Genomic DNA, 13,056 nt, shown 5'->3' on the forward strand with positions numbered 1-13,056 from the left:
TGTACTGGAGATTTGACTGGGTTTGAGCTGTTGGAAAGTTGTCTCAAAGTAAGCTAAAATAATACTTGACAACAGTTCTGTGCAGAGGAAACACAGTGGGCACCTCTGGATTCAAATGGATGATGCATCCGTGCTTATATGCGTACATTTTAGTATTTTTTCAGTCCTTTAGTATCAAGGCAGTCACACTTTGCTTCCATCATTTGTTTGCTTTGACTTTCTCCTCTACTTGGATGACCTTCCTCTCTTTTTGAACAATAAAAATAGTTTGTTTTCCCTTCTTTCCTTTAGTCTTTGGGGACATCCTTGCCTCCTCCGTGTCTTCACTGTGACATTTAAGAACTTTAGACCACCCCAGCATCATACTCATGATTCTCCTTCTCAGCTTGCCATGTCCCAGGGCCACCACCATGGGACTGAATCCTACAAACAGCGAAGCGGAGAAGTGGGCCACCGTCAGCAGTCCTTCAGCGTGGTGCCCCCCATCATGGTTGTAGTATGTCACCGCAGCAACCTGTAGCGCCCAACAGACCACGAAGAGCGACACCAGCGACATGATTACATGAGCTGCTTTGCGTTCAGTGGACACGTGTTTGTCCAGCTCCCCGTTGGTTCCTCCTGACTCCCCACCTGAGGTAACAGCTCGGATGTGTTTTGCCAGAGCGTGAAGTGTGGCCAGGTTGGTGCAAACCATCAGCACCAGTGGCAAAACCTCATTAAGTGCCAGCGAGGTGGAGGCGAAGGCTGAGCCCTGCTGGATGGAGGGGAACTCCCAGACACAGCCCAGCAGAGGCCTGGTGGTGCAGCTGATCACCATCAGCTCCACAGTGGCGTTGCCGTGAACATGAGTGCTATATACCAGAGCTGGAAGTGAGAAGGCCAGGTTTGCCCCCCACACCAGCCCCAGAACGATCCAAACCCGCCGTCTCTCCCTCTGCTGAGCGAGAGGTCCAAAGGCGACATGCTGTCGCCTCAGGGTGGTGCAGTGGAAGACGCTAAGTGCCAGAGTCACCCAACAGCCCACAGCTCGCCACCACACCCACAGCAGCATGAAGACTCTGCACCAGCCTGGAGACAGAGTCACATCCAAGCCCAGGTCTGACACAAATATGGGCACTGTGCGGAAAAGCGAGGTCAGCAGGTTGGCCAGTGACAGGTGCACCAAGATGGTGTCAGAGGGAGGGAGCCTCCGAGACGGACTCTCGACGGCTGACTGAAACACCTGAGAGTGTAAGCGAGACAGACTGAGAACAATCCTGCCCAAAACATTCAGCTCAACTAACAAATAAAATATTCTATATTTTCTCACCACATGGATGACCGAGATGTTTCCCAGGATGCCAGAAAAGACCAAGAGCCCAAACAAAATGGCGTCTACAGTGAGGACCTCTGACATGGCATCATCCACTGCATGGCAACATAGTTTGCTTCTTCTTTGAGACAAGCATGTGTGTGAGAGTGAAACATCAAGGCTTCACATGCACCACTGCCGCTGCTGATGGTCCTCATGGTGTTTTATATATATACACACACACAGACTAACACGTTTGTCCCACAGAGGATTTTGTCTTTGCTGACCAGGCTCAAGCTCAATTTAATCCAACATGTTGATGCCTTGAGTTTACATGCAAAGCAGGCATTTTCCACGTCTTCTTTCCACGTCACCGACCAACTGCAAATGCAGCGCTGTCTCTTGACCTGAACGATCACATCAACAGGTTCAGGTCGCTGTGATTTGTTGTGTTCATAACAGCCGGTCCTCATTAAACAGTTCATACTAATCATCACTTAACTCTGTTAAGGCGATCTGCTCCTTTATTTTTCAGTAGTTATTTTTGACGTCCAATAGCTAAATAACAATAGCTATCAGACGATCAGATATATCATTAACTGCAGATCACACAGATTTAACTAATTATCCTTTGTGACCTCTGAGAGACAGGTGGAGTTAAGTCAGTCCCACTGATGCAGCATTTTTTCTCTTATTAGTCAGCTTTTCATACTCTCCCTTGGTATCAATTGTTTACTGGGTTGTCAAGTTTCTCCCTTGGGACGAGGCAACACTGATGCATCTTGATCATCCTTTTTTCCCCTTGTGCTTGAGAATTTATTACCATGAGATTTTTCTTCATCACGTAACAAACAAATCACACAAACCATCTCCACAAACTAAAAATGTGAACAAAATAAACCTTACAATAACTGTAGGTATTGATTGCCTTCATCATATTCATGTATTGATTTAATTGGATCCCCACACCAAACAACACTTTTACTCAGATAAGTTCAACCCAGGAAAAATGAGCATCAGCATCTTTCTGTTGAATAAAGGCTCTATTTCTTTGTCTTGTCCATTTCTCCCATTTGCAAAAAACATAATATACAGTTCATACATTAGATATGTAATTAGATATGTAAACTCTGACAATCTGTAAATACATGTTTTATATAAGCGTCAAACACTCTGTGTGGTGCATCTCTTCCTGCAGGCATCAGACGCAACCACCAACGCCAGATTATACAGAAAGAGACCAGAGGTGGATTCTTTGGTTCACTCAGAGTAGCTTTACCAACTTTACCAAATCAATTTGAATTGTTTTCTGAATTTAAACTGTATTTAAAAGCACCATGACCATGACAAAGTATAAGTATAGTAAAATCTGAAGTAGCACCAAGATTAAACGTTTAAGTACATTTCAAAATCAGAAAAAGTATAGGGACAATATTTTTTTTTATGGCCAGTTTTTCTATATTGAAAGCTAATTTTGAGTCCATCTTGATCTGTTGATTTTTCAATTACAAAAACGATTAACAAAATTGATGATTGTAGAAGAATATTAATTCACAATGTTTACATGATAGCCTACATCTAAGCAACATTATATTTCACCCCACTATAAATGTTATACTCATAAAAGATGGCACATTTTTATGGAAGCGGGTTTGGGTGTTTCTGTAGGTGGTGTTGGTGGCCTGACAGCAGCTCTGATCTGGTGTGAGGGGCCCGCAGGTGAGCAGCACAGGTGGGATGCAGGCTGCTTAAAACCCTCCGTGCGTCAGTGTTGTCTCCGTTTTTGACAGACACCTGAAGCACTGTGTGGGATGATGACTCACAAACCGACTGCTGATGACTACAAATATTTTGTGCACGCACCCACGCTCCCAAGCACTTCGCGGCGCGCGCTCCCCCACGTGCACTCTCACACAGCAGGCATCAAAGCCTTTACGTCAAGCCAGACAGGAAGAAGAAAGCAAATCTGATGGCACGATAGCCGGGTCCCCGCGTCCCGCCGACACAAGTGAGTGTTTTTATAAATGCCTGTGAGTCGGAAGCTGCACTGAGGTGACACTTGTCGCCGTTTAGGTTTCATTAACTTAATCCTGCACGATCATCCTGTGCAAGGTCATCCTCGGATATCTCTCACTGACGGCATGGCCGCATGATTTAATGTTATTTCTGTCGCAGATGCACACCCGCTCCTCTCGCCGATGGGCTCGCTATCCTGTTTCACGCGGATTTCGTCTGTGTGCACTGAGGCAGAGCTGATCTTATGGCAGACATCAGCCCGCCTTGTACCATCGTCCATCTGATCCACTGTGAGCGAAAATAATTCGACGAGGGAAAGTGAGATGAATAGCCAACAACGACCATCACTGCTCGCCTTATCGGCACTCCTGCTCTGCACATTACACCAGACAGCTGGGTCCGGCAGATCTCATCGCGGCAGCTCAGCATCATCAACATCATCATCATCTTCATCATCAACAACATCCCCATCAGAGGTGAGAGGCAGGAATGATTTGGGGACGCCCCAAAGCTGGCTAAAGCAGACTGACATCAGCTCCAACTATGGCAATCACAGCAAAGAAAGTAGGCCGTCACCAAAGCTTAAAGAGGTTACAGGCCAAGTGAATAGCTTCCCTTTCAACACCAGCAGAGGCAATATTACTACTGTGATGTCTGAAAGGTCTGGCACCGCACCGAGCTGGAGCCCGGAGGAAGGGGTGTCACCGCTGTGTGCCTACCAAGTGATTGAGGGAGGCATTGGGGGGCAGCTGTGTTTTCGACACACGCTGCCCGGGTACAAGTGTCGTAAGGGAGAATGCAGGACAGTGGTGTCTTTGGGAAATCTGGTGGCAAATATTCTTATCAATGGCAGCGTATTGTTGCAGTGGACCCATGAGGGAGAATCCAGAATGACTGGCCGAGACGTGAAGACAAAAGAGACTGCAGCCGATCAGAAGAGCAGTGGGGATCCTGGGACTAATTTAACAAGAGAGGAAACTCTTAGATCAAACACTGTTTTCAGTGGCCGACGCCACAGACGGGCAGGCTACGAGTTGAGCTGCTGGTGGAATGGGAGCTATACTCAGTTTGAGTGTGCTGGTGTCCATCTTGGATCTGGCTGCAGGGACTTCCTTCTGACTGAGCTGCATGAGAACATCCCCTACCGCCTCTGCCTGCGCTCCCTGACCCGCTCCGATCCGGCCCAGAGAGCAGGCCAGCGGGACTGTGTAGAGTTCACCCTGCCGCCGTCTGGGATGCAGGACATTGTGATCGCCATGACAACGGTGGGGGGAGCTATTTGCGTGATGCTGGTCATCATCTGCTTGCTGGTGGCATACATCACAGAAAACATCATGAGCCCCACGACACAGCACACATACTCTTACCGCACTCACTCGCGTCACTGATGTTACACTGAGTCCAAGATGCACTGCTAAATAAATCCAATGGCCTATATTTAACATCCATGATGACCATATCTAATCTCACAATCATAGTCACTAGTTGTCAATAATAGTTCTTTTTCAATCTGCCACATAATATGATATACACATCCTGTTATGACTGAACTGAAGCACAATCTACTGTGGCTCTGCAAATAACATGACTTGTCAACCTCTGCGAGGATGCACTGAACCAAAAGTACTGATAACCTACATTTACTACTATACATAGGTTTCTGTGTTATGTTTTTGTTCAAGGTTGTCTGTGATTGAGTCTGTCAATCTGTATGCTGGCAGCATTTAAACAGCAATACAATAAATGAAATGGCTTTGAGTACATCCGAAACTGCAGTTTTTGCTAAATGTGCAGCCTGTGAAAGTGTCCAGACTTGTCCTGTCCTTGTTGGGACACAGGAAAAATAAAACCTTACTGAATTACATTTTTCCACTTGACTAAATCATCCCACCATCTAGTTTTGCTTTATAGGTCTGCATACAATATGTATTTGTACCATTTTGTGAAGGGCAATCCAATCTGGTGTACAATCTCCAAATACTGTGCCAAACATCTTGAGAATGCCTTTACGTCCTGCTGTCAGTGAATAAAGTACCATGAGGTCATTTGTAATACTTTGCAGCTGTCTTTATTTTTCTCCTTGTGTGTGAGAGAGTGTGCGCATGTGTCCCAGGACAATTTACAAGTATAAACAACAGACTGGAATTCAAAATATCTGCATAAACACAAGCCCTCACTAGGCAGCTGATGCAGGTCAAAACAGAAAATGGAGCTTGATCCTATTATTTAGCTTTTTTTTGTTTATGTCTTTCTGGATGGTTAAACTGGATACAAATGTATCCTAAATTCTATCTATCATGGTACATGCAATGTTATGTTACAATATTGATATTGTATTGTGATTAGTCTGTGTTTAAAATAACAGAAGTTTCATTTTTGGCTAATTATGCAAATAAAATACCTGGAAAATTAAAGTAGTTATTTGTATTGATGCAAAAAACATATAAAAATCCATTGCCATAAAGCCTGCTCATTGATTTGCAGCATTGCCCAAAAGGATCAAACACACCCAGATATGTTAAAAGGAGAGTAACCCTGTGTGTAGACTGTATGGCAAAATCTCAGATGGTTAGTAAGTGTAATAACTCAACTAAGTCCAACTAAGAGAATCTACATTGTGAGCACAATATGATATAGTAAAATAAACATTGTTGTTGCTACCATTATACACACTTTACGGATGCAGTAACATCCACATGATTGTTGGGGAATGTATACAACCTCATGATAAACATGGAGGTAGAAGTTATGAATAGGAAGAGTGGAAATATGCAGTTGTCTGTTCAGAACTGAACTGATACAAATAAAACATTAAAATATTGGTATTGAACACAAATACTGCATACAGGTATACACTCTGCTTATGTCTTCTATATCAGTTAAGACTTTGAGGTTATTTTTGTATTTTGCGTTTTTCACTCAGCTTTGTTTCAGCAGCAGTGTGCTCAGATTTGAATCACAAGTGTGCCCCTATTTTTGGAAAATGCCCTGAATGTTCTTATGGCCAATTTGACTGTAGTAAAAATATGACTTTCAATGAAAATCATATTTTTCACAGCAGGTCTGTTTATCGACGTCACGTCTACGTCGCTACATTTTTCGGCATGACAAGAAGGAAGCTCCGCCCTCAAATGACATCACTCCTTAAAGCCGTATTCAACTGAAGGGGCTCCGCCATTTTAACTTCCTGCTTCAAAAGACGACAAGCCAAACGCACAGTATTTGTACTCGAAACGTTTTTGTTTTTTTTAACGTAACAGAGGAGGTCTGTCTTGTTTATTTTCCTCACAGGGATCAATCGAACTACCTCTATTAGTTTCTGACAGCTTGCATCGGTTAGTTTCAGCCGGAGAGTCGCAATGCCGAGCCACCCGCTGCGCGTAGCGGTTGTGTGCTCGAGCAACCAGAACCGCAGTATGGAAGCGCACAATATCCTCAGGTAAAGATGAGCCGCCGGGAAGAGAAGAAAAGGAAAACTATCATGAAGTGAACGAAATCTGTGCGGTACCGAGCCGTTTTCTGAGCCGGTCACGAGCCATGCCGACACGGTGACAGACAATCCGGCGGGCCTCAACGCAGTTAACAATGGACTCTCTCCTCCTGAGTGTCACACCGGGGCTACGGCGTACTTTAAGCGCTGGTTTCTCACTAGGTTTCAGGCTTTTCGGTTTGGCTGAAGTGAAGGCCCACACAGATTTTGCTTTCAAACAGATTCAGGGATTTCAAAATACCGGCCCAACTTGTTAGGTATTTTTTTTCGCCCCCATATGTTGAGAAGAGCGCCCCCATTAGGGAATTTTCCGGAAGGGAGCAACTGCAGCTGTGCAACACCGGGTGGCTTACCACCTCTGATCAGTCCCTTTTTAATTCTCACACCATTTAGACAGTTTGTGTCTAGATTTATTAGTTTTAAGTATGCTGGATTGGGATTGTCCAGACATTGCACACTACAGTCACAATGCTTTGCAGATTTAGACACAGACCCTGACACAGCATAGAAGAGACGGGCTGGGAATGGGCCTACGCTCTTTTCAGTGTGCAGTGATGTCTTAATTCAGCCTGTGACATAACAGGAGCACATTAAACATTTAGTATGGATCTTGTGTGTGAGGAGACCCTTTTTAAAAGCTGACTTCATAGGGTACTTTGCACTTAGGGCATGGAAAGATGCTGATTACTGCACTATGCTTGTATCGAATGTTTTCTTGTATCTTGTTTCCAGAAATGGTATGTAATTTACTGTCTTGTCCTTTTTCGTCTTTGCAGCAAACGTGGATTTGATGTGCGTTCATTTGGGACAGGTTCTCATGTGAAGCTACCCGGTCCTGCCCCGGATAAGCCAAATGTGTATGACTTCAAAACGACATATGTACAGATGTACAACGACTTGGTCCGCAAGGACAAGGAACTGTATCCCCTTCTCACTTTTACACACATACATAATGTCTACTGGAAGTCAAATAAGTAAACATGGCCCATGCACATGTATCTTGTTTAGATATTAATCTTTGTGGGAGTTCAAGTGTGGCGGCGTTTGAACAGCACAGCAGACGGAACTGCACCGATGGGTAAATCAAGTACAGAGATTTTAAAATGTGTCACAGATATGCTTTGTTATAAAACCTATAAAATCCAGGGGATGGAAAAACACCTTGCAATACAACAGCCATGCAGCAGCAAGTGCAATTTGGTGAACATCATACCATTTACATTTTAATCAGATTTAATTTCAGACTTTTCACGTTAAAGCTTTTGTTTCTCGCTAGTGCAGTTTCCCGGTGTTTTCAACATGTATCTTATCCAGTTCAAAAGATATTTTTGCAGTTTGAGTAATACCAGCAAGTCTGTTTTTTTTTTTGTAGAATTCAATTTATAATCTGGGTCACTTGTCTTTTGTAATTGTTAATTGCATCACTGATGCATCAGTAATAAACACTGTAAAACTTGTAGAAAGAAAACGACCACAGCAGAACTCCAATAGCAAAGAAAAACAGTGGTCAGACACTCTCTGCATATGCTGCATACTATTGGTAGTTAATCCTGTTTTAAAGAGCTGTTATTCTGAGCCACATCTATAATTTTGATTAAGATATTCTTGGCTATAAGGCCCTAGAGAAAGTTAAAGATTCATCACGACCACTTGTTATTCCTCATTAGTGAGTGTATGTGCACATGCCACCTTGGACCACATTTCAAAAAGCATGGTATTTGCTTAAGCAAAAACTGCAATAGTGAGTGATTTTCACTTCTTTTTTTTTGATTTCATCACAATTATTGCAGTTATTGCTCCTGTCAATGAGTACTGACTGGAGGTCATTGATATAGTTCAAATAATCCATGTCTCCACTATGAGTGAGCAGTCTGATGTTGAACCTGCCCCTTTGGTTTTTTTATTCCTAGAATATCTTATCTCTAATGTTTCAGATAATAAGGTTTTTTTTTTTTTATTAAAGACGAGGCTAAATGTAGGACGGTTCATGTCTAAGAAAGCTATTCTGGTTAAATAGGCCAAGGAAGTGAAAACTCTGCTTAAAAGTAGGAGAGATGTGCTTCACCAAATTTTTACTTGCTATTGCTAATGATGTTACTGTATTGCAGGTGTAACTTTTGCCAACCCACCGTAGGTTTAAAGGTCAGATCTGTGTCGCAAATTGTAATCTAGCTGTCTCGTAAATCCCAATGTATTATGAATAGAAGATGTACATGCTGACTCAAGTCTTTGTTTAAAATATAGACAACTCACACATGTTGGTTGGGCTTTTTTTATTTATATATTTGGCAATGTCTTTGCAGGATGGCCATGTAGTGATAAAACAACAACTTTGGCTGCATTTTAGAAGCATGAATTGGTTTTAAGGACAACAGATGTCGGCCTTCCAGTATTAGAATGGCTTGTTGATAACCTTAATATTAAAACTTTGTTGAAAGGATTAATTGCAGTCAAAAGTTTCACATTTACTGATATTGCACTGAAATGCCACTCTTTTATTTACCTTGTTTGTTTGTTTTTTCCAACAGACCAACCACTACTTAATGGTAGGCTTTTCAGACACCACTAGAGGGTGCTGCAGTTTGTCTAATACAAACAATGACGGTTCAAGTTTGTACCCCACAAGGCAAATCAAATATACCGTCTCATTCAGACGGATGAATATCTTACTGTTTCACACAGGCTTACTGGGTGTTGGCAGGCTTTGTTCAGTCTGTTGATCGAAACCCTGTCTCTGATAGCGTGATGAATGCGTCGTATTACCTTGAAATGTTTGTCTCGCTCCTGCTGTGTTCCTTGACCTCCCCACTCCTTAGATACACACAGAACGGCATCCTGCACATGCTGGACCGCAACAAGCGCATCAAATCAAAGCCGGAGCGCTTTCAAAACTGCAAGGATAAGTTTGACCTGGTCATCACCTGTGAAGAAAGAGTCTATGACCAAGTGCTGGAGGGTGAGGCTTCTCATAAGAAATGTCTAATCACTGAAGGGATTTAGTTGATCATTCAGAGCCCCTTGCAAGAACACTGCTTTGATACTATGTTTTGTGGGCATATGCAATCACATCTCTACCCCACAATGACCACGTTTTTACTCCCAACACTTCTGATTGTGTGGCACACTTTCTTTTCCATCTGTTGTTGCTCCCCAGATCTGAATTCAAGAGAGCAGGAGACTCTACAGCCTGTGCACGTCATCAACGTAGACATTCAGGATAACCACGAGGAAGCCACACTGGGTGCCTTTCTTATCTGTGAGCTGTGTCAATGTGTGAGTGTCTCCTACCAGGGTTCTTAAACGCTGTTGTACAGGCACACTGACAGCAGAGTGCAACCAACACTCTGTTAAGTCATTTATGACATTGTGGTTTAATAATGAAAAATGATGCAGTAAATCTATATACTTAAGTAATATGAATAAAATGGTCTTTAAGTGCACATAATCTGCCATTCAATATATTTCCTAAAGAGGAGATTCAGTGGTAACCTAATGAAAATGCTGCCAATGCTATAAAAGGTTGCTATAGATTCAAAAATGGTGTACAGAGATTGATTTGAGTTCATCAGTGCAAATGTGTGTGTGCGCAGGCTGTGTTTAATGTGCTTCCTCCTCCACCCCTGCAGATCCAGCACACTGACGACATGGAGAATGAAATCGATGAGCTCTTACAGGAGTTTGAGGAGAAGAGCAACAGGCCTTTTCTTCACACTGTCTGTTTCTACTGATACACAATAGAAATTTGCAATAAACACAGACCCAGACCACAAGCAATCAAACAGTATACTGTATATGGACACACATACACACACACACACACACACACACACACACACACACACACACACACACACACACACACACACACACTATACTCAATCATCTACAACGCAGTACATACATGTTGTGTGCCTACACAGCCACACACACAGCTTTGGGTCGGGACCTAACAAATGGCTGCTGTTGGACATATTGGTGATGATGGGTTTTTCCTCTATGCAGAGGATGGACTCGCTGCTCTTGCTCTGCCTTTATTTCTCTGGATCAAGGTCAGGCCAAGGTCCTCCCTCCATCTCAGTCCAGTGAAATCACTCAACCATGTCTCCTCAGGGAGAGCCATAACACCCACACCCCTGATTCAACAACTCCTTTACAAGTACAGCATATTGATGCTGCTTTTTTCCTCCAGATGATATATAATTGTAATTCATTTAAGCATATATGTCAGACTTTTATTCCTGACCTGGAACAGTGTAAATGTGTTTCTTGGGGTCAGACAGGGAGGAGAATTAATTGAGCTGAATGCGTGTTTTTGTGCGACCATGTGTTGTAGATTAGTTAGGATTAAGTTAAAATGGGTGGGCTAATAATGAATAACCAAACCTAGAGCTCTCTGAGGCTCTCCTCCAATGTGTTTCCAATATAATGTGTTGATTCATATTTAAACTTGGATATGCTATTTTTCAGGGCATAGTATTTTTTTTCTTTTGTAAATGTTAAAGAATTGAAGCATTGTAATTATTTGCAAACTGCGAGCTCAGCTCAGAGTGCCTGATTTTTCTGTATGTACATATGAATCCACTAAAGAAAGAAACATCTCTAAGAAACATGTCTTGAGTCTTAATCTGCTTTTTGATATTTAGTGCACGGTGGTTTCCTTTAAGAGCGTTACTGTAAAATTGAAAATGAGCATTGTTACACTAAACTATTAGCATTCAATCAATTAAGCACTGTCAAGCTACTAATGGAGCTACCAGAAGTATTCGGTTGTTTTTATAGACCTCTGTGGCCAAACAAGGGCAAGGTTTAATATTTTAAAATTATCTATCTATCTATCTATCTATCTATCTATAGCGTTAGAAGCCTTTACTTAGCAATCAGTAAAGGAAGTCCCTTACTACCCGGATGTGCCGTTACCTTTCCGTTACTTGGTGAACTTGGTTTAAACAGCATAAATTAATTGTAAATAAATACAGCTAGTTAGTAAGTTCTAATAAAGGTTACCATGACAACTTATTTCGTTCATTTTAAGCAAAAACAATGATTTGTTAAAGTCATTTACATGTGACTGGTGACCGTCACGGTCTCTTCCCCGGTGTTGATGGAAAGCTGAGCACGTCAGACAGTGACAGAGAAGGCAGGACAGCTACCGGGAGACCAGGACCCCCCCTCCCGTGGAGAGCACCAATATGTAAGCTGACTGAGGAGTCTGGACGTGAAGGCACCACGGTGTTCCTTTTTTATGGTCTCCTGCGGTGACGGTAATAACTAATGTCAAATAGTAAAGTTTCTTAACACATTTCCGCGAACAATTTAACGAGTACATTGATAGCAATCAAGCTAGTTATCAGCGGCATTTATACCCGCCGTCGAGTTTGTAATATTACAGTGTTTTGGTGAGTACCTCAGCTTACTTAAGTCATTGTTTTGTTTCAGACTGTGACTTCGCCGACGGACATGAACGCGCTCTTTGACCGCTTTCACAACTTCATCTTACCGTTAGTGCGAGGGGAGGACCGTGTCTGCTGCTGCACCTGTGGCAGGTAAAATACGATCCAACTGTACTTTGAGATGAGACCCTAGTTTATATTGTGGTGTGCAGATGACCGCAATTAATTGAACTGTTAAATTAACCTCAGAATTAAAATGGTGTTGGCTACCATGTATTTATTTAGTTTGATGATTTTATATTGTCAGGTAAAAGGGTTTCACTCAGATTGTGGTATCATCTAAACAAATATCCATATCCTCCTATATCATCTTTCAGTATCATGGGTTCATTTTTGTCCTTTGACACTGGTGTCTCTTTACTTTTCAAATGTCCCACTACTGGCTACTGCTCTGTCTGCTGCAGTCATCAAGTCCATCATGTTATCCCATATAATGGGGCCCAGTCCATGGTGGATTCCAAAGAAATCTACTTTTTAAGTGACATTATGACCCAGCAGGAGATGGACGTGATAGCTGGACTGCTCTTGGGCCTTTGCATCAGCTGGTTCTTGCTGTGGCTGAATAATGTTTGGCACTCAGGGCTCAAATACTGGAGGGCAAACCAAATGAATGGTGAGTAAGAAACCAACTGAAAGTGAACTTGCTTGTGGGGAAAACTTAGGGGTTCCTGAAGAAAGGCCCTTTATAGTGATTATACAGCACATGATATGTTTATATATTTAAGTTATAGCATTCTTGTAAGTGAAAGTTTTCAGCTTGATGTCACAGCAAATTCATACATTTTTGTAAAAAGTATAGACAAAGAAGA

The 13,056-nt window shown here is 42.5% G+C and overlaps 3 protein-coding genes across 3 annotated transcripts; 2 read left to right on the plus strand and 1 right to left on the minus strand.

Annotated features, from left to right (window-relative positions):
- Positions 1-199: 199 nt before the first annotated feature.
- ora4 (olfactory receptor class A related 4) lies at positions 200-1,396 on the minus strand. Its single transcript, XM_070903083.1, has 2 exons — positions 1,310-1,396; positions 200-1,222 (listed from the first exon to the last, which is right to left on the minus strand). The coding sequence occupies exons 1-2, from the start codon at positions 1,394-1,396 to the stop codon at positions 200-202; spliced, it is 1,110 nt and encodes a 369-aa protein (XP_070759184.1).
- A 2,561-nt stretch (positions 1,397-3,957) lies between these two features.
- On the plus strand, positions 3,958-4,695 carry fndc10 (fibronectin type III domain containing 10). Its single transcript, XM_070903092.1, has 2 exons — positions 3,958-4,197; positions 4,324-4,695. The coding sequence occupies exons 1-2, from the start codon at positions 3,958-3,960 to the stop codon at positions 4,693-4,695; spliced, it is 612 nt and encodes a 203-aa protein (XP_070759193.1).
- Positions 4,696-6,509: 1,814 nt separating this feature from the next.
- On the plus strand, positions 6,510-11,406 carry ssu72 (SSU72 homolog, RNA polymerase II CTD phosphatase). Its single transcript, XM_070902427.1, has 5 exons — positions 6,510-6,746; positions 7,574-7,717; positions 9,614-9,753; positions 9,952-10,070; positions 10,424-11,406. The coding sequence occupies exons 1-5, from the start codon at positions 6,667-6,669 to the stop codon at positions 10,523-10,525; spliced, it is 585 nt and encodes a 194-aa protein (XP_070758528.1). The 5' UTR covers positions 6,510-6,666; the 3' UTR covers positions 10,526-11,406.
- Positions 11,407-13,056: the final 1,650 nt, after the last annotated feature.

Source organism: Enoplosus armatus, chromosome 3 (assembly GCF_043641665.1).
Source record: "Enoplosus armatus isolate fEnoArm2 chromosome 3, fEnoArm2.hap1, whole genome shotgun sequence".
Taxonomy (NCBI): Eukaryota; Metazoa; Chordata; class Actinopteri; order Centrarchiformes; family Enoplosidae; genus Enoplosus; species Enoplosus armatus.